This window comes from Dipodomys ordii, unplaced genomic scaffold (assembly GCF_000151885.1).
Source record: "Dipodomys ordii isolate 6190 unplaced genomic scaffold, Dord_2.0 Scaffold66, whole genome shotgun sequence".
Lineage (NCBI taxonomy): Eukaryota > Metazoa > Chordata > Mammalia > Rodentia > Heteromyidae > Dipodomys > Dipodomys ordii.
This window is the reverse complement of record NW_012267282.1, coordinates 36,888-58,709: the sequence shown is the minus strand read 5'-3', so window position 1 is coordinate 58,709 and position 21,822 is coordinate 36,888. Positions and strand designations below refer to the sequence as shown.

At 43.4% G+C, this 21,822-nt stretch overlaps 1 protein-coding gene across 1 annotated transcript in view; it reads left to right on the top strand.

The window, feature by feature from the left end:
* The window catches only part of Znf268 (zinc finger protein 268), a 25,465-nt gene that overhangs the window by 226 nt on the left and 3,417 nt on the right, over window positions 1-21,822 (top strand). Inside the window, exons 2-4 of the mRNA XM_013023025.1 lie at window positions 3,476-3,533; window positions 7,047-7,173; window positions 7,737-7,832. Of these exons, the coding sequence (XP_012878479.1) occupies window positions 3,501-3,533; window positions 7,047-7,173; window positions 7,737-7,832 (256 nt within the window). The 5' untranslated portion in view covers window positions 3,476-3,500. The remainder of the gene's footprint in view (window positions 1-3,475; window positions 3,534-7,046; window positions 7,174-7,736; window positions 7,833-21,822) is intronic.

Sequence of the window (21,822 nt, the reverse complement as noted above, 5' to 3'; positions counted from 1 at the left end):
GAGCGCGGGCGTCTTCCCCGCCCGGCTGGAGGGGCCGTGTGGGGGTCCCGGCCGCGGCCGGCGTCGGTTCCCTGACGCGCCGCTTCGCTGTGATCCGGTGCGAAGGGGGCACGGGGATTGCCATCTCGTGACCGGTCAGTACAGATACTGAGGCCGGCGTGCGGGCTGGAGGCTGAGATCTGAGGATCACGGTTCGAAGCCAGCCCTGGACAGGAAGGCCCGTGAGACTCCTAGCTCCGTTTAACCAACAAAAAGCCAGAAATGGCGTTGTGGCCCAAAGTACCAGAGCCCTAGCCTAGAGCCGCTCACCCTGAGGACGGTGCTCAGGCCGGAGTCAAGCCCACGACCGCACGCAGAATCAGTGCTTTGCTGCTTTCAGTTAAGAGCACGCAGATTTGCGTGTTGTTTTTATTTTAAAGTCTTTAGTCTCCTTGCGCGCGTGCGTGTGTGTGCGTGTACCTGGAACTCTTGCTTGAGTTTCTGCTCACTACTGGTTCTTTACCATTTTAGCTGAATCTCCAGTCCATTTTTAAAAATTCAGATTAACTGAGGGATGTCTTTGTTGGCCCTCTTTTATTTTTTGAGGCAGTGCATAAGTTCAATTTGTATAATTTTAATTTTTTCCTCAACACTAGTTTTCTTTAGTGCATTTTGATAACATATGTCACTTAACATCTAGTATGACTTTTTTTTTCTTTCTTGGTCATGGAACTTGAACTCAGGGCTTGGGCACTGTCCATGAGCATTTTTTGCTCAGAGCTAGTGCTCTACCACTTTGAGCCAGAGCACCACTTCCAGTTTTTGAGTGGTTAATTGGAGATTTGGAGATAAGAGTCTCAAGGGGACTTTTCTGCCCAGGCTGGCTTGCAACGGTGATTCTTCAATTTTAACCACCTGCGTAGCTAGGACTACAGGCATGAGCCAACAGCCCAGCTCTCTAACTTTTTTTTTTGGTCCAGTCATGGGCCTGAACGCTGTCCCTCAGCTCTTCACTCAAGGCTAGCACTCTACCACTTGAGCCAGATACTCAGCCCTTTTTGCTTCAGTTATTTTTCAGGTAGGGTCATGTTTTTTTTTGCCTGGGTAATCCTCAGACTAGTTGGAATTAGAGGTTTATACTATAATTCCTGGTTTATTTGTTGAGATGAGTTTTTGCTGACTTTTTACTCTGTCTAGCCCTTAGCTGTCTCTTCTTCCCAGTATCTGAGATTACTGGCATGTACCCCTAAGCCAGTCCCTCCATAACCCCTTTAAACCACCTCAGCATTAACTGTTCACTGTACCAGACCTACTTCTCTTACGTTTTGTTACATGTGTTTCTCCATCTTGTAGAGTCTCCTGAAAGGTGAATTTCACATACTCCTGCTTTTTTTTTTTTTTTGGTCAGTCATGGGGCCTGAACTCTGAGTCTGGGCACTGTCCCTCAGCTCTTCAGCTCAAGGCTACCATTTGAGCCACAGCAGTACTTCCAGCTTTTTCTGCTTTTGTGGTGCTGAGGAATCGAACCCAGGGCCTCATGCATGCTGAGTAAGCATTCTACCACTGAGCCACTTTCCCAGCTCCACTCCTGCTCCTTTTTGAAAACTGGTTCTTTGGTCTTTATTTCTTTCTATAGCATGTATTTTTAGCCCTTGGCATTTTCCAATCACAAGGGCAGAGATTTTAGATGCACATTGTAAATTAAGATCTGCTTATCAAGATTTAATATGAGCACTATCAACAAATTCTGCTCAGGACAATACTTAAATCCATGTGAATCAAATCTTCTGGAAACAAAGGATGCAGAGTTATCAGTATTAAATCACCAACATGTGGGGCTGGGAAGGTGGCTTAGTGGTAGAGCGCTTGCCTTGCATGCATGAGGCCCTGGGTTCAATTCCTCAGCACCACATAAGCAAAAAGTAAAAAACGGAAGTAGCACTGTGGCTCAAGTGGTAGAGTGCTAGCCTTGATCTGAAGAGCTGAGGGACAGTCCCCAGGCCCAGAGTTCAGGCCCACGACTGGACCCCCCCCCCCAAAAAAAAAGACTAAATCACCAACATGTATGACAGATTTAATAACTGAATTTTTAGTGAAGTCAATGAGAAAAAAGAAATATATGTTAACATATTGCCTTAAGTTACATTTGTAAAAACAGTCAATTCACTCCGGGCACTGGTGGCTCATACCTGGAATCCTAGCTACTCAGGAGAATGAGATCTGAGAATCACATTTGAAGCCAGCGTGGGTAGGAAAGTCCGTGAGAATTTTTTTTTTGGGTCCCCCATGAGATTCTTATCTCCAGTTAACCACTCAGAAAAAGCCAGAAGTGGCTGGTGCTGTGGCTCAAGTGGTAGAGTGCTAACCTTGAGCACCATGAGGCTTGGGGATAGAGCCCAGGCCCTGAATTCAAGCCCTAGGACTAGCCAAAAAAAAAAAGAGTCCCACAGTGACTTTCCTGCGCTGACTGGCTTTGAGTCAGGCTCCTGAGTAGCCAGGATTACAACTATGAGCCACTGGTGCTCGGCTAAAAGCATTTTTTAAGGGAAAAGAATTTTGTCATTGCTAACATTTCTCTTCTGCTGGCAGCAACTCCTAATTTCTTTTGCAGTACTCTTTCTAACATATATCTTGTTAGCTGTGGCTTTTCAGTCTCCAGTTGCAGATATGTTAACAGAGTCCCTTTGACTGTGTAGGATATGTATTGCTGACTTGAAACTCACTTTCCAGGGCATCATCTTGACTTCTTTCTGTTTAGTACCTAACTGCTGCTTCGTCTTCTGTGTCCTGAATTTTGATGAAAGTTGATATAGCTAAATCAAAAGATTTTTTTTTTTTTGCCAGTCCTGGGGCTTGAACGCAGGACCTGGGCACTGTCCCTGAGCTTCCTTTGCACAAGGCATTCTACCACAAGAGCCACAGAGCCCCTTCCAAGTTTTTCTGTTTATTGGTACTGAGGAATTGAACCCAGGGTTTCGTGCATGCTAGGCAAGCAATCTACTACTAAGCCACATTCCCAGCCCCAAAAGAATTTTATGATGAATACTTACAAAGCCCCTCATATAGACCCTACCATTAATATTTTCCTATGCCATTTTTTATTTTTAGATAAGGTCTTGTTGAGTAGCCCAGACTGCCACAGACTTAGGGTCCTCATTTTCTTCCTGCCTCAGCCTCCTGAGTACTGACTAAGATCACAGTCATGTACCGCCATGCTCAGTCCATCTGTCTATTTTTTCCCTCATCAATCCATTGAGTTTTTTTGCATTTCAGTGTGAATAGGAGATATCAGTATACTTTCAGCTGGAAATTTCTAGCAGATACAGTTTATATAACTCCTGTATTTTGGGAGTTTGAGTTATTGTAGATTTACTTATGAAATCCTTCTGTAGTTCCTCTCTGTAATTGGTATCTTGTGTTTTAGCTTGCTGGCATGACAGTTTGGAGAGCCCCTCAGCACACTGTCCTCATACCCCTTTCTTTCTTTGCTTCTCAGGACTCTCCTGCCATTCAAGGAAGGCATGGAACCTGTGTTGCTGTCTGCCTATTCCCAGGTATATTGGACTGCTTTCCTTGTCACCCAGCTAGGTATTCCTTTTCACTTCTCTTGTATCAGAACTTCAGCAGGTGTATCTCAAACAGCCCTGGTTTTTTTTTTTTTTTTTTTTTGCTTTATTTGTAGTGTAGTTTTATTTTCCTCAATTCAAAAGAAATACAGGTTTAGCAGTAATATAGGCAAGTCAAGTGGGTGTACTTAAGGGTTTTGATGACGTGTGTTTTAGCCACACGAAGGCATTAAGCCCATAGCTTTTCACCCCACCCTTGGATGATGAGAAAGCTAGAAATTCTGGTATCTGTCAGGGACCTCTGTGATGCTGGCTGTGTGAACTGTGCTTCCTATGGGGATATCTGTCTGGAGGAGCATGGTGAGAACTTAGGTAATTACCAAGGGTCACTATACCCAGACACATAGTTCTGAGGAAGATAGGGTCCTGGTTGCAGCACCTTCTGGGAATACCCAGGTGGGAAACATTGCCTCTGCCTCCTTCTTGAGAGGGAACTTCCTGCAGGCTTGGACAGGAAAGTAGGCTAAAAAGTTGAGAGAGAGCTAATGTGACATGGCTTGTGTGTGGACCCTCAGCTCCACAGCAGGAAGCTCTGTTACATGACCTGTGTGTGGACCCTCAGCTCCACAGTGGGATATTGTGAGCAAGTGTTCGGGGTGTGCGTTTAACAGGAGTTAAAACTAGAGGCAACCACATTTATCTTAAAACATAAAATGATGACTTGTAATTTTTCCACATAAGTATAAAATTTGGATTTGTGAAGTTTTGAGAGCACCAGGGCGTTTTGAAGAATTCAAAGTAGCTTAAGTAGAACTGAGGGAGGTGTGGGCACTCTGGATCTGACCACCGCCTAAACAATGAGGGGGTGAATGAGAGGTCTGAAGAAGTCACAGAGACAAAGCTAAGCAAAACTGAAAACAATCAGGTTGGTAGAACTGATAGCTCATGAAGGTAGCTGAGCCAGAGCCTTCTACAAAGTAAGGCTGAAAGCCTGTTATAGTGCAGCGTACCAAGGGGAGAGAGTTTTTCAGGAAGGAGACATGCAGCTGAGAAGTTACCCCAAACTGGCTGAAAATTGAGTTAAAATGACGCTGGACACCAGTGGCTCACACCTGTAATCCTAGCTACTCAAGAGGCTGAGATCTGAGGATCACTGTTCAAAGCCAGCCTGGTAGGGAAAGTCTGTGAGACTCCTATCTCCAATAAGCCACTAGAAAACTGGAAGAGGCACTGTGGCTCAAGTGGTAGAATACTCGCCTTGAACTGAAGAGCTGAGGGACAGCGCCCAGGCCCAAAGTTCAAGCCCCATGACCGACCCAAAAAAAAAAAATCAATGAGAAACCACTTCTTCTTTGATAATGGACAATTTCGAAGATACATAAAAGTAGGAAAAAATTGGGTATATCCAAGTGGAAAAATCTACATGACATGATCTAAAAGACTAGGGACTAATATTTAAAGTACAAAGTGTCTCTTGATAAGCACTAAATTCAGAAACAAATCAACTTATTTTTAGGTTGTGTTAAACTTGTGTTCATCTGAGATAAAAATGCAAAGAACAAATAAGTAGTGCAACTCAGAGCTTATTTCCAGCAAAAGAATAGCACAAAAGAGATTTCTAAACAATTATTGAAATTATGATTCATAGCTGGGTACATGCCTCTGATCTCAGCACTCAGGAAATAACTGCATACAGGACATAATAAGAACCTCTTTTTTCCAATTCTTGGAGTTCATGTTGATACTTCATTATGTATGGGCCTATGCACTTAGCAATTGGCTATTGAAATCCCCTGTTAACAATATCATAGAAGGGGAGGTTTGGGGGCGGGGGAGGAGAGGGAAAGTAGGAGAAAAGTAAGGGAGAGGGTAACAAGTTTAACAAGAAATGTACTCCCTACCTTATGTAACTGTAACCCTTCTATACATTACCTTGACAATAAAATAAAGAAAGAATAGAATAGAAATATTCTCTTATATCAAATGAGGGAAACTGTGCAATCTACTTTTAATTAGGCCTGGTTTACTTCACTTAATCTAATTTTCTCCAGGTTTTCCATTTCCTTATCAATGAGGCAATGTCATTCTAATGCAAGCATAGAACTCCATTGTGTATATATATCACATCTTGATCCATTCATCTACTGAGGGGCAGCTGGGTTGGTTCCATATCTTAGCTATGGTAAATAATGCTATAATGAAAATGGTTGTGCTGGTAGTTTATAATGGCCTTGTTTGAGGTCATTTTGGTAAATACCAAGGAGTGAGATTGCTGGGTCTGTGTTTAGTCCTTTTATTTTTTGGCCAGTCCTGGGGCTTGAACTCGGGGCCTGGGCACTGTCCCTTCTTTTTTGCTCAAGGCTAGCCCTCTACCACTTGAGCCACAGAGCCACTTCTGGCTTTTTCTGTTTATGTGGTACTGAGAATTGAAGCCAGGGTTTCATTTTTTTCTTTTCTTTTTTTTTAGATTTATTTATTTGCAAATCATGGGTCCTGAACTCTGGGCCTTGGCACTGTCCCTCAGCTCTTCAGCTCAAGGCTAGTGTTCTACCCCTTGAGCCTCAGTACCACTTTTCTGCTTATGTGCTGCTGAGGAATCAAATCCAGGGCCTCATGCATGCAAGGCAAGCACTCTACCACTGAGCCACCTTCCCAGCCCTGTGAACCCAGGGTTTCATACATGGTAGGCAAGCACTGTACATTAAACCACATTCCTAGCCAGGGCTAGCACTCTTTTTTTTTTTTTTTTTTTTTTTGGGTCCGGTCGTGGGGCTTGAACTCTGGGCCTGGGTGCTGTCCCTCAGCTCTTCAGCTCAAGGCTAGCGCTCTACCACTTGAGCCACAGCGCCACTTCGGCTTTTTTTGTTTTTGCTTATGTGGTGCTGAAGAATGGAACCCAGGGCTCAGGCATGCAAGGCAAGCACTCTACCACTGAGCACCTTCCCAGCCCATGGGCTAGCACTCTTGAACCACAGCTCCACTTTGTCTTCTTTGGGAGTTAAGTGGAGATACAAACCTTACAGATTTTCCTGTTCAGTCAGGCTTTCTACTGCAGTCCTCAAATCTGCCTCCTGAGTTGCTTGGATTATAGACATCAGCTACCAGCATCTGGCTTTGGTTTTTTTTTTTTAAATATTAAGGCATAATTGACCTGTATTTCTTCTTCTGTTTTTCTGCCACGAACAAGATTCTTATTTCAACATGTTATAATCACGTGAATTAAGTTTTGGTGTGAGATTCTTCCTTCTGTACATGCATAAACTTGATTTAAATGAAATGCTTCTGATAGTTCCTTAACCTAAAGCACTCATGGACCTTTTGGACAATATATACCTAGGAGTCATTCATTTTCAACTTAAAAGTCCCTAAACATAAACATGACACAAGTCATGGACCAGATTCTGGTCCATGGTTGCAAGCCCACCCTCTTTCTGTTGGGGATCATGAATGGAAAGGCAAAAGTATGTATGTGGATAAGTACAAACTTGTTTGATATTTTAGACATTAGTGACCTTCAGGGATGTGCTGGTGGATTTTACCGAGGAAGAATGGAAGCTTCTGGATGCTGCTCAGCAGTTCATATATAAAGATGTGATGTTGGAGAATTACAAGAATCTGGTTTTCTTGAGTAAGACTGTCCTTTGTTTTGAAGAAGTCACTGTAGTGACCTTCACTGGTACAGAGCCTGAGACCTGTGTCAAATGGTGGACTTTTTGTTTAGTGACCTGATTTTGTTAGTACATAGAGCAGGGTTTTATTCTCTGCTTTTGTGGAAAAATTAGTTTCACTGGATTTTAACACTTTGTGTTTTCTTTCTTTCTTTTTTTTGGGGGGTCTGGTCGTGGGGCCTGAACTCTGGGCCTGGGCGCTGTCCCTCAGCTCTTCAGCTCAAGGCTAATGCTCTACCACTTGAGCCACAGGGCCACTTCCAGCTTTTTTCTTTTTGCTTATGTGGTGCTAAGGAATTGAACCCAGGGCATCATGCATGCAAGAAGCGCTGTACCACTGAGCCACTTTCCCAGCCCCACACTTTGTGTTTTCTTCACTTACTTTACATCCTTACATAGTCAGTTTTCAGAGTAGCCACAAGACATGTGCAGTGGTGAAGATGAGCTGAACCTAGAACTCCTGTTTATTTCTGCTCTGAAGCCCTCCCACTCTTACACAGTCGTTTATCTGTCATATGAACAGGGTTTCACCTTCCTAAGCCAGATGTGATTCATTGTTTGGAGAAAGGGGAAGAGCCCTGGCTGGTGGAGAGAAGGATTTACCGTGAGACCCAACCAGGTAAGGACCAAATGGGAGCTGTCAGACAGTGATCCATGTGGCCCTCCAGGGGCTGGAACCTCTTGAGATAAGGTCATGACTCTCTAGGTCCATGTTTCTGAGAGGGGTTCAGGGTTATCTACTTTCTGTTTCTCTTCACTAGTCTTTTTTCTGCACTCCTAGCACACTTTGTTTGCATTTGGAGAAAAAGGTATCTTATTTCTTCATTAAAATTTGTTTTTCTTTTTTCTTTTTTTTGGTCGGTCGTGGGGCTTGAACTCTGGGCTTAGGTGCTGTCCCTGCACTCTTCAGCTCAAGATGAGCACTCTACTGCTTGAGCCACTGTGCCATTTCCGATTTTCTAGTGGTTATTTGGAGATAAGAGTCTCATGGAGCCGGGCGCTGGTGGCTCACGCCTATAATCCTAGCTACTCAGGAGGCTGAGATCTGAGGATCGCGGTTCAAAGCCAGCCCGGACAGGAAAGACCGTGAGACTCCTATCTCCAATAAACCACCAGAAAACCGGAAGTGGCGCTGTAGCTCAAGTGGTAGAGCGCTCGCCTGGAGCTGAAGAGCTGAGGGACAGCGCCCAGGCCCAGAGTTCAAGCCCCACGACCGACAAAAAAAGAGTCTCATGGACTTTTCTGTCCAGGCTGGCTTTGAACTGCGATCTTCAAATCTCAGCCTCCTGAGTAACTAGGATTACAGGCATGAGCTACCAGCACCCGGCTGTTTTTCTTTTGACCTATTTATGCCATGCACTTGTATGTGTATTCATTCACTTACATGACCAGGATATCTTTAAACTAATGAAGAGTAAATATGAAAATACTTTAAAAATTTTAATTTATTTAATAATTCTATTTATAGCTGGGCGCAGGTGGCTCACACCTGTAATCCTAGCTACTCAGGAGGCTGAGATCTGAGGATCGAGGTTCAAAGCCAACCTGGGCAGGAAAGTCCGTGAAACTCTTATCTCCAATAAACCACCAGAAAACCTGTGGTGCTGTGGCTCAAGTGGTAGAGTGCTTGCTTTGATCTGAAGAGCTCAGGGACAGCACTCAGGCCCAGAGTTCAAGCTCCACAACCAACAAAAAAAAATTATATTTATTGTTATTGTTGTTATTATAAAGGTCATGTGCAGAGGGGTTACAGTTACATAAGTCAGATAATGAGTACATTTCTTTGTCAACAGTGTCACCTCTTCCTTTGTGCTCTCACAGATTTTCTCTTCTGACCATATCTAGAAGTTGTATAGCTCATTTTCAACATTTTCAACTGTCTAGTGAGTACTATGGGTGCATTGGTTTACCCTTTGTTCCTCCATTTCTGTGCCCTTTTTAACCCTCCTTACAGATAAATCTATCAAAACAAAAAGATAACACAACAAAGAAAAAAACTTTTTTTCCATCTCTGGGAAATAATATTTCGTTAAATATTATTATTATTATTTTTTTTTTGGGATCCGGTCGTGGGGCCTGAACTCTGGGCCTGGGCGCTGTCCCTCAGCTCTTCAGCTCAAGGCTAGCGCTCTACCACTTGAGCCACAGCGCCACTTCCGGATTTTTTCTTTTTGCTTATGTGGTGCTGAGGAATTGAACCCAGGGCCTCATGCATGCAAGGCAAGCGCTTTACCACTGAGCCACCTTCCCAGCCCTCGTTAAATATTATTTTATATGATTAGAGGCACAGAGACATTGTGCTTTGGTGTTCTTCTAAGAGTATCTTCCTTTGGTCTCACTGTATATGAATGACTAGAGTCCTGTGCAATTTATCATCTCTTTGTGTATTTTAGATCTGGCTTCTGCATATGAGAGAAAATGTGCACTGTTTGTCTTTGTGAGCTTGGCTTACCTCACTTAACATGATTTGTTCTAGGTCCATCCATGTCCCTGCAAATGACATTATTCTTTCTATGGGCTGTGTTAAATCCCTTTGTGTATAGGTATCACATTGTTTTGATCCACTTATCTATTGTAGGGCATCTAGGCTATTTCTATAACTTGACTATTGTGAATAGTGCAGCAAGGAACATGGATATACAAGTTTGTTTTTTTTTTTAAAGCTTTTTATGGCTGTGTACTTGTGGCTCATGCCTATAATCCTAGCTACTCAGGAGATTTGAGGATTGTAGTTCAAAGCCAGCTCAGGCAGGAGAGTCCATAAGACTCTTAACTGCAGTTAACTACTAGAAAACTGGAAGTGGAGCTGTGATGCAAAGTGGTAGAGTGCTAGCCTTGAACTGAAAACCTCAGGGACAGCACCCAGGCTGAGTTCAAGTCCCATGCCAGACCAAAAAGAAAAAAATGTGTGTGTAAGAAATGGTTGCTGATCAGTATCATGTATCATATAAAATCACAGGAATGATGATGATTATGCTAGGTAACCACAGACCATCTGTGTGGGCACTGAGATAATAACTCCCTTGCTTCCTGATGGTTTAATGTGTAGAGACTTTGTGTCATGCATTAAAACTACTTAAAATATTGTATAAAACTACCTTCAGCTTATGTGCATATATGCACATATGGTACATAAGTGAATTATTTGTGTTTGGACCTGAATCCCCCCATATCTCCTTATATATGCAAATATTCTAACATATGAAGAAATCCAAACTCTGAAACACTTTTACTCAGAACAATTTTGGGTAAGGTATACGAAACATGTTAAAGAAACTAAGTGACTTAAAACGAGAGACTTTGCCTCATGCCTCACAGTTCTGGAGGCTAAAAATTCAAAATCAAGGTGTCAGTGGGTCTATGCCAGGCTTCTAGGAGAGGATCCTTCTGCCTCTTTCACCTTCTAATAATCTCACAATGACTTGTTGGTTTGTGGGTGCATTACTCCATTCTTAGTTCTCCTTCATATGGAGTTTCTCTGATCATCTATTTCTGTGACCTTCCCCTCCCCCCGCTTTTTGTTTTTTTGCTGGTTATGCTACAGCTTGAACTCAGGGCCTGGATTCTGTCCCTGAGATCCTTTGCTTAAGGCTACTATTTTACCACTTTGAGCTATAGTTCCACTTCTGGTTTTCTGGTGGTTAATTACAGATAAAAGTCTCTTTGTCTTTCTGGGCTGGCTTTGAATGGTGATCCTCAGATCTCAGCCTCCTGATTAGCTAGGATTACAGGCATGAGCCATTGGTACCCAGCTGTTTTCTCCCTTTTTTCTAAGAATACCATTTATACTGAATTAGATGTTCATTCGCTGCAATCTTACCTCATCTTTACTCATTATATGATTTTTATTTCCAAAAAGGGCACATACTAAGATACTGGATATTGGGACTTCAGTATATCTTCTTTCTAGGACATAGTTCAAGCTCAGTTATATACTAAGACGTAGTATTGTGTAAGTTGTGTTTTGTTCTAGAAATGCAATTACAATATTACATATTAAGGAGACTGAAAAACAAATACAGCACTTAAGCAGGCAAATTATGTGCATTAGCATTCATAGAGAACAGACTCGTAGACCATCTAGGAGAATATGGGTAAGACTTCAAGTTCTGAGTTAGTTTCCTGCAGTGTTTATCTTACCATTGTTAATATTGATGTTTGTACTAGTCAGCTTTCCATCACCACAGCAAAATGCCTGAGATAATTGTCCTATGAAGAGAAAAGGGTTATAATACTCTAACCAGTGGGCCAGTGGATTTGGCCACTGGTAAGATAGTGACTCCTGGTGAGACCATGTGGCAGAGCAAAATGTGGCTTGGGTGCTATCCTTTAACTTTTTCGTTCAAGGCTAGGGTTCTACCATTTGAGCAACAGCTCCACTTCTGGCATTTTTGTGGGTAATTGGATATAAGAGTCTCACAGACTTTCTTCCCTGGGCTGGCTTTGAACTGGTATCTCAGAGCTTCTCAGAGCTATAATCCTAGCTAGGATTATAGGCAAGAGCCACCAGCACTTGACTAGGTTTTCTTCTTTCTAAACAAAATCCTGCTACTTAGCCTAGGAGGGTTTTTATAAAATTTGTGTTTTTGTCAGCACTGGGATTGAGCTCAGGGCCTCAAACTTGCCTTATGTACAGGAAGCAAAGGTAAACAGGAAGGTGCTGGATTCCCATTTTCCCCTTCAATGGCATGCCCCAAATGAATTAAGTACCTCCTTGGAACTCCCTTCCCTCCTTGTTAATGCTCTTACTACCTCTTAGTAGTGCCATGGTGGAAACCAGGCCTTTAACGTGTGGATCTTTGGGAACATTCAGCATTCCAACAAGAGCAGTGTCTCAGGCCAAAGGAATCAAAGGTGACAGTAGAAAATTAGTGTAAGGGTTACAATTAGTAGCTTTTTTTTTTTTTCCAGGCTTGGGGCTTGAACTCTGGGCCTGGTCACTGGCCCTGAGCTCTTTAGCTCAAGGCAAACACTCTACCACTTAAGCTATACCACCACTTCTGGTTTTTTGGTAGTTAATTGGATATAAGAGTCTCACATACTTTCCTGCCCAGGCTGGCTTTGACCGGCGATCCTTAGATCTCAGCCTCCTGAGTAGCTAGGATTACAGGCATGAGCCACTGGTGTCTGGCTATCTGTGACATTTCTTTGACCTAAATATGACAGAAACTATGATAGGCTCATTGTGTGTGTGTGTGTGTGTGTGTGCGCGCGCGCACGCTTGTGATTACCTTACTGATAAATACCATCATCCTTGGGTTATGATGAACAAAATGTGTTTTAGAGTTTAGTAACTTGTCTAAATTCAGCCACAGCAATAATAAAGCTTCAGTTAGACTTCTGAGTGGTTACTCTTCTAGATTATACTGTGGCCCTTCTGAGAGGGCTGTGTGTCAGGGCCTTAGTCTTCTGCTTTGCTGGTTTGAATAGAAGGGATCACTTACATGTGATTAGACTCATAGTTTAAGGATATTAAGTGTGAAGCGTTAGGGGACATCCTGCAACAATGTACAATTGTGTATATTAATATTTAGGAAATAGGAAGGCAGCTCTTTCTCTGGAATTTCCTTACTGCTACCCCACTGAATCTTCTGGCACCATGTGTTCCTGCTTAGAACTGTGGGTGCTTCTTTCTTATCTTGTTCCTTGTGTTTTTATAGCTCAGTGTTTCCCTTTCTCCTTTTCTACTGAACTTAAGAAACCATAACTGGGGGGCTGGGAAGGTGGCTCAGTGGTAGAGTGCTTGCCTTGCATGCATGAGGCCCTGGGTTCGATTCCTCAGCACCACATAAGCAGAAAAAGCTGGAAGTGGTGCTGTGGTTCAAGTGGTAGAGCACTAGCCTTGAGCTGAAGAGCTGAGGGACAGTGCCCAGGCATAGAGTTCAGGCACCATGACTGGCAAAAAAAAAAAACATAAAAGGAAGCAGGTGTAAATATGTTTTATGTTCTGTAGCCTTATAAACAACCCAGTATTCATACTTTCTTTAGTTACACAAAAGCTTTTCATTTCTTTCAGATTCAGAAATTAAATCAATTTCCAGTACGAAGACTTCTGGAGATAAAAAAACCTGTAATATTAAAGTTAAAGGAACTACAAGGGATGATCTGTGGTATTTCTCATTGGATGATGTCTGGAAATGTGGAGACCACATAGGCAAATATCAAGAAAATCAGAAGAGACATTTGAGACAAGTGACATTTCATCAAAAGAAAGTAAGTTACCAAGAGAAGGTTTGTGAATGTAAATATGAGGGAAGCTGTCTTCTTCCTGCTCAACTCATACTGGGAAAGTATTTGAGTAATTGTGATTCACAAACCAAAAGTTTAAAACATGAGTCAGAATTGAGTGGGCGTCAGGAGAGCTGTTCAAGCAACATTAATGAACGTGGTCAAACCTCTGAAAACATCCACCTTATTCAGTTTGCAAGAACTTACACTAGAGATACCTCCTACAAGTGCCATGATAATGACAACTCTCACATTCTTGGTACAGCTCTTTGCATATCAAAAGGTAAACATAGAGAAAAACCCTATGAATGTAAGGAATGTGGAAAATTCTTCAGCTGGCACTCTAATCTTACCAGGCACCAGCTTATTCACAGTGGAAAGAAGCCTTATGAATGTAAAGAATGTGGAAAATCTTTCAGCCGGAGTTCACACCTTATTGGACATCAAAAAACCCATATTGGTGAGGAGCCCTATGAATGCAAAGAGTGTGGACAGTCTTTCAGCTGGTTCTCCCACCTGGTTACCCACCAGAGGACACACACAGGAGACAAGCTGTACACATGCCATCAGTGTGGGAAGTCCTTTGTTCACAGCTCCCGGCTCATTAGGCACCAGAGGACTCATACTGGAGAGAAACCCTATGAGTGTCCTGAGTGTGGAAAGTCATTTAGGCAGAGCACTCATCTCATTCTGCATCAAAGAACTCATATCAGAGTTCGGCCATATGAATGTAATGAATGTGGGAAGTCATACAGCCAGAGGTCTCACCTTGTTGTTCATCATAGAATTCACACTGGACTGAGGCCTTTTGAATGTAAAGATTGTGGGAAAGGCTTCAGTAGAAGCTCTCATCTTTTTTCACATCAGAGAACCCACACTGGTGAGAAACCATATGAATGTCACGATTGTGGAAAATCCTTTAGTCAGACTTCTGCCCTTATTGTTCATCAGAGAATTCATACTGGAGAGAAACCCTATGAATGTTATCAGTGTGGGAAAGCCTTCATCTGGAAGAATGACCTCATTAAGCACCAGAGGATTCATATTGGAGAGGAAGGCTATAAGTGTAATCAGTGTGGGGTTATCTTCAGCCAGCACTCTCCATTTATAGTTCACCAGATAGCTCATACTGGGGAGCAGTTATTCACATGTAGTCAGTGTGGGCAGCACTGGTTAGTAGCTTGTTAGTTAAGATACCAAACAAATAGTACCAGAGAAATCACTTACTAATGTATTGAATATACAACACTCTCCAGGAACAATAGCTTTACTGTGTATTGCAGAACTTCTGGAGAAATGCTGTACAAATTGAACCTACATGAAAATGCTTTCAACCTTTTCAAAATTTTTTTTTTATTTTTGGCCAGTCCTGGGGCTTGAACTCAGGGTTTAGGCGCTGTCTTTTGGTTTTTTTTTTTTTGCTCAAGGTTAGCACTCTACCGTGAGCCACAGTGCCACTTCTGGGTTTTTTGGTTTTTGTGGTACTGAGGAATAGAACCCAGGGCTTCATGCATCCTAGGCAAGCACTCTACTACTAAGCCACATTCCCAACCATGATTTCAATCTTGTTACTACACTATTGTATCTCACATAATTGATCCTGGGGTGGAAAACTACAAATTTCATTTCAGAACACAGATACACCAGGGTTGTTTTTTGTTTGTTCTTTTCCTTTTTGCATGTGTATACCATTATGGGACTTGAATTTAGGGTGTGGATGCTGTCCTGTCAAGGCTAGTACTCTATCACTTGAGCAACAACTCCACTCTGGCTTTTTTGTGGATTATTAGATGTTACTTTGAGCTGGGATCTCAGAGCTCCTCACTCTTGCCTATAATCATCTAGGTTTTCTTCTTTCTAAAAAATCCTACTACTTCACCTAGGAGCATTTTTATAAAACTTATACTGGGATTTGAGCCCAGGGCCTCAAACTGTCTAGTTAGGAACTCTTACCTGCCACTTGAGCCACACCACCAGCTCTTTTCAGGTATGGTATCATGTTTTTGCCAGGAGTCAGCCTCAGATGTAACCCTACCTATGACCTGCATAGCTTGGACCCTGCATGCACCACCACACCTGACTTCTTGAATTGATTGAGATGAAGTCTTACTAACACTGTTCTGTAGCCAATCTCAAAATATCATCCTCCTGATTGCTATCTTCTGAGTAGCTGGGATTATAGATGGGATGTTTGGGCATCCTAAGAGCATTCTAGACCAAGCCCTAACTGCTACAATCTGACAAAAACTTGAACAGATTGAGAGAATATCTAGCCTCATTATTCTCTCCAGAAACATAAACAAATGGGTCTACCATTGTAAGTAGAATTGTTGCTGAGAACTATAAAAAAGTGTAGTTGGGGTTGGGAAGGTGGCTTAGTGGTAGAATGCTTGCCTTGCATGCATGAGGTCCTGGGTTCGATTCCTCAGCACCACATAAGCAGAAAAAGCCAGAAGGGGCACTGTGGCTCAAGCGGTAGAGTGCTAGCCTTGAGCTGAAGAGCTGTTTGACAGCGCCCAGGCCCAGAGTTCAGGCCCCATGACTGACAAAAAAAAAAAAGTTGGAGTTACTATACCAAGAGATTGAAAGTAATATTCCAGTGAGTTTTTAATGCTATTGTTTACTTGACTGCTAGTCTTTTGGGACACTGAGTAAAGTTTTTGTGTTTTATATGAGTTTATATATTCTAGCTATATTTTGGGTAGCAGCATAGAAAAATGCTGTTAAAGGACATTTACAGCCGGTGCCAATGGCTCTTGCCTGCAATCCTAACTATTCAGGAGACTGAGATCTGAGGATCATGGTTCAAAGCCAGCTTATGCAGAAAAGTCCATGAGACTCATTTCCAATAAAACACCAGAAACTGGAAGTGGCACTATGGCTCAAGTGGTAGAGTACTACCCTTGAGCTGAAGAGCTGAGAGACAGTGCCCTGGCCAGAGTTCAAGCCCCAAGACCAACAACAAAAAAAGACACATTATCCATTAAAAATGTACTTTCATGTAGTCAAGTCTTAAATAGAAAGTATCGTTAAAGGACAGAAATGATTTTTTATTTATTTATTTTTGGTCCGGTTGTGGGGCCTGAACTCTGGGCCTGAGCACTGTCCCTCAGCTCTTCAGCTCAAGGCTAGTGCCCTACCACTTAAGCCATGGTGCCACTTCTGGCTTTTTTCTTTTTGCTTATGTGGTGCTGAGGAATCGAACCCAGGGCCTCAGGCATACAAGGCAAGCGCTCTACCACTGAGCCAACTTCCTAGCCCCGAGAAATGATTTTTTAAATAATGGGAAATATGTGTGAGTTTTATGGTCTCATTGGTTTTGCTGAGATACTTGTAAGAAATTTGAAAGTAGTCAAAACCAAGATGTAGTTTTTTATTCTATGAAGGAAGTGTAACACTAACTGCCAGCAAACTTTCCTATTCCAAGTTGTGGCTTGAGACATGGTGGCACTGGGTCATGACAATTCAAATACAGTAATTTGGATGTTAGGATTTAGTATAACATTTGGAGTTTGGACACAACAGGAAGGGGGTCTCTGAATGATGAGAGTAGGAGTGCCTTGCAGCATTTACAAGTGTGCTGCTAGATAATGACACCCTTGCCCAAGGAACCCTCCTTTTCAAGGTAGTATTTTATAAAGGAAGGTGGTGACTAGGAGCATGAACATGAACTCGACTAAGTTGAAATCTCACCTCTGTTTGTAACTATCTAATTGGTCTTGGGTGTGCTGTTTAGCTTCTCTATGCCTGATTTCTGACTTACAGTCTGTTATATGGGATAGAATGATAGGACATACATTGTGATTGTGATGAATGTTAAATGAGACATATGTAATTGTGGTCAGTATTAAACAAGAAAACATAGTTTAGAATAGCCTGACCTATTCCAATTCTTTTTGTTTTGGGATTGGTTTTTACATTTTGAGCTAGGGTCTCTGTGTGGATCAGGATGCCGTGGAGGTTGTAATTCTGCCTCAGCCTCCAGAATGCTAGAATTACACTACTCATACATTCCATTAAAAAAAAAATTCATTACTAGCTGTGAGTCTCTCATTGTGATGATTCACCCAGTGTCTGGAATCTTATATCTTACTGAATTTTCACTTTTTGTGTGTCAGTTGTGGGGTTTGAACTCCTGGCCTGGGAGCTGTCCCTGAGCTCTTTAGCTCAAGGCAAGTGCTCTACTACTTGAACCACAGCACCACTTCTGGTTTCCTGGTGGTTAATTGAAGTAAGAGTTTCACAAGCCGGGCACTGGTGGCTCACACCTGTAATCCTAGCTACTCGGGGCTGAGATCTGAGGATCTCAGTTTAAAGTCAGCCTGGGCAGGAAAAGTCCATGGGACTTGTCTCCAGTAAACCACCAGAAAACGGGAAGTGGCTCTGTGGCTCAGGTGATATAGCACTTGCCATGAGCTGAAGAGCTGAGGGACAGCACCCAGGCCCAGAGTTCAAGTCCTAGGACTGACAAAAAAATTAATAAAAAGTCTTACAGACTTCCTTCCCAGGCTGGCTTTGAATTGCCATCCTTAGATCTCAGCCTCCTAAGTAGCTAGGACTGGGCTGGGAAGGTGGCTCAGTGGTAGAGTGCTTGCCTTGCATGCATGAGGCCCTGGGTTCGATTCCCCAGCACCACATAAGCAAAAGCCAGAAGTGGCGCTGTGGCTCAAGTGGTAGAGCGCTAGCCTTGAGCTGAAGAGCTGAGGGACAGCACCCAGGCCCAGAGTTCAGGCCCCATGACCGCACCCCCCCCCCAAAAAAAAACCTAAGTAGCTGGGATTCCAGGTGTGAGCCACCAGTGTGTGGCTTGAATTCTCAATTTCCTTTCAGTTGTATTTTTTTCCCTTTGTCTAAATCAGAACTTACCCTGGGAAAGTCATTTTTGGGAATCAGTAAATAACTTCATATTGCATGCAAAATTTTGTTTGTACAAAGGTCTTCCTTTTTAGGCAAAAGACCCTACTCTTCAAATTATTTTACTTGTTTATGACTCTAAAATTTTTTTAGAAAGGGCTGGGAAGGTGGCTCAGTGGTAGAGCGCTTGCCTTGCGTGCCTTAGGCCCTGGGTTCGATTCCTCAGCACCACTTAAGCAAAAAGAAAAAAAAGCTGGAAGTGGCGGTGTGGCTCAAGTGGTAGAGCGGTAGCCTTGAGCTGAAGAGCTGAGGGATAGCGCCCAGGCCCAGAGTTGAGGCCCCACGACCGGACCCAAGAAAAAAAATTTTTCAGAAAAAGATCTGTTATAATTTCCTGTTTTGTTCTATAGATGAATGTTGTGTGTAGTATAAACTGTCAAAATCAAGATGGAGTTGTTTTTTCAACCCTAACTAAAAATTAAGACCATGCCAGGTGCAGGTGGCTAACATCTGTAATTTTAGCTACTATGAAGGCTGAAAGGTAAGCATCATGATTCAAACCAGCCTGGGCAGGAAAGTCTGTGAGATTCTTATCTCCACTGAACTACCCCTCCCCCCAAAAAAAAATTGAAGTGGAACTGTGGCTTGAGAGGTACAGCGCTAGCCTTGAACAAAAGAAGCTCAGAGGCAGCACCCAGGCTCTAGGACTGACACACTCACAAAAGATAGAGAAGAGGTTAGAATGCAGTGCTCTCACCATGACTGCTTGAGCGAGGAATTATCACAGAAGATTGCCAAGTAAGCATACATGAAAAACATTGCAACCTTATATAAATAATACTTGTAGGAGGTACATTAGCCCAGCAACTATCTGTTCAACTATCTGAGAGGGATTATAATCAACAAGTGGCAGATTTACCAAAATTGCATACATTTTACATACCAACAGTTTATAATTTGGGCTGGGAAGGTAGCTCAGTGGTTCGGTGTTTGCCTTGCATGCATGAGGCCCTGGGTTTGATTCCTCAGTACCACATAAGCAGAAAAAGCTGGAAGTGGCGCTGTGGCTCAAATGGTAGAGCACTAGCTTTGAGCTGAAGGACAGCACCCAGGCCCAGAGTTCGAGGGCCATGCTTCCACAAATGACAAACTTGTAGCAAATAGAAAATAAAAGGAATGATTTATGAGTACCAAGTAAGGTAAAACCTCAACAGGAAGGGTCACCTCATTGTGTGTCACAAGAAGCATTCTAATAACACCTATTAGTTTGTAAAGAGTTTTCTTTATAAATAAGAGGAATAAGGATGTGGCTCAGTGCTAGAGAAGTTGTGTAGCATGATAGAGTATGAGGCCCTGTGTTTTATCCCTAACACCACAAAGAATAAGCATTTGTAAGGGAAACGTTCAGATACTCCAGATTTTATGAGGAGATAACTATCAACCATATTAGCATACAAATTGTTTTTACTGTGTTAATGAGTAAATGTAATGACCCAGATAACAAATACTTTAGACCTATAGAGATAATTTAGATAACTTTCTGTGTGTGGTACATAATATAACTTTGCATAGTTAGTCATTTTACTTGTAAAAGTCATACATGAGGGAGGGGCACCAAGATGGTGACAGGGCAGTAGGGAATCGCCACAGCTCTCTCCAACCAAACAGAGAGTTTGATTTCCAACGCTTAATTTCCCCAAGAGACCAACAACAACAAAAAGACAAACACCCAGAGAAAAACAGGAGACGGGAAAAAAAAGAAAAGGAAGAATTTCAGAAGAGAAGCACGAAGACCCCTCCCCCAACCTTTACTGGCTGCGCTGCAGCACGCCAAGCTGTGGTCAGCCCAGCCCGGTGGGGGCTGCCAGAGTCCCTGAGACACAGGGTCATCTGCAGATCACCTGAGCAGAAGATGACCGAGGTACCAGTGTTGGACCCGCTGATTGCCACGAACAGAGAAACTTCTGAGCTGGGAGCCTGCACAAAGATCCCACCCCTACCCCTCATTCTCCTAGCAGAGAGGCACTATCCCACCAAATCCACTCAGTGGGAACCCCAGAACTACATGGGTAGCCCACAGAACGCCAGAGCAAGAAGACCTGCAAGGTCTTCTGAGTGCAAACAGACAAATCCCAGTGCTTAGAACCTGTGCGGAGCTCCCCCTCCCCCCTGGGCTGGAGGCCGGAGGCTCATCCTGTGGTGCTTCCTGAACAGCATCAACAAAGGCAGAGACAGGAGAAAAATGCAGAGCCACCACCACCTGGCCCAGCCCACAACCATCTCAACTAAACTCTGATTGCAGCAACCGGCAACCTACATCACACCAAAACAAGTAGCTCCAAGATGAGTACCCCACAGGGGACAGTATATCCTCAAGGGAGACCAGAGCTGGTGGGAACACCCAGACCCTGACTCAGACCCCTCCCCCAACACCTTGACCACAGGACCCATTAAAACTGGGAACTGTTTGAGAGCTCCACCAGCCTGTGGAGTACACCCAGCTGGCCAGGCTAGAGCAAGAGTGCCCCTGGAAGAGAGCTTAAATGCCCAAGCCAGGAACAGCGCCCCTGGGTCACAACAGCCAACAGTGGAAGAAACTTGAACTGTGTACTCCAGGCTGCGTAACCCAGGAGGGATACACAGCAGCACAGGTCCAACTGGTGTTCCCCAGGCAGGGGGCCAGGACCAGGTCTGGGGACCAGTGCCTGAGCAACACAGCCAACTCCTCCCAACTGAAGTCAGAAGCTGAGCATACGCCTCCACAGAGGGGGGAAAACGGAACTGCACCCCCGGTGAATCAAGCCTATGACAGCAAAAGACCTGGGTGTCCAGGGCAAGAGAACCAGAAGCCCAAACCCCACCAGAACCCGACCCATATATCTCAGGCAGGGAATTGGACAGCTCAGGCCACCAGCACCTGATAATAGGAGCTCAGCCTGGTAAGATGGCTCAGCGGTAGAATGCTTGTCTTTCATGCATCAGGCCCTGGATCTGATTCCTCAGCACCACATAAGCAGGAAGGGCCAGAAGTGTTGCTGTGGCTCAAAGGTTGGGTGCCAGCCTTGAGCTGAAGAGTTGGACAGCGCTCAGGCCCAGAGTTTAGACCCAGAACTGGCAAAAACAAAAAACCCATCAGGAGCCCATAGCAGAAACACTTCTAGACAAATTATAGTAAAAATAATAGATCTGAATAATAAGGAAACAATCTTGCATGCAGCAAAATGATGGAGCTATACTACAATGGGGAAAAAAATTAGAATCGCTGCAGATCTCTCCATACAAACACTGAATGCAAGAAAGGCCTGGGAAAGTACCATACGAGCCCTAAGAACCAATAACTGCCAACCCAGACTGATATACCCAGCAAAGCTAGCATTCACATTTGATGGAGAACTGAAAATGTTTAATAGTAAAGAAAAACTAAGGCCGGGTGCTGGTGGCTCACGCCTGTAATCCTAGCTACTCAGGAGGCTGAGATCTGAGGATCGCGGTTCAAAGCCAGCCCGGGCAGGAGAGACCGTGAGACT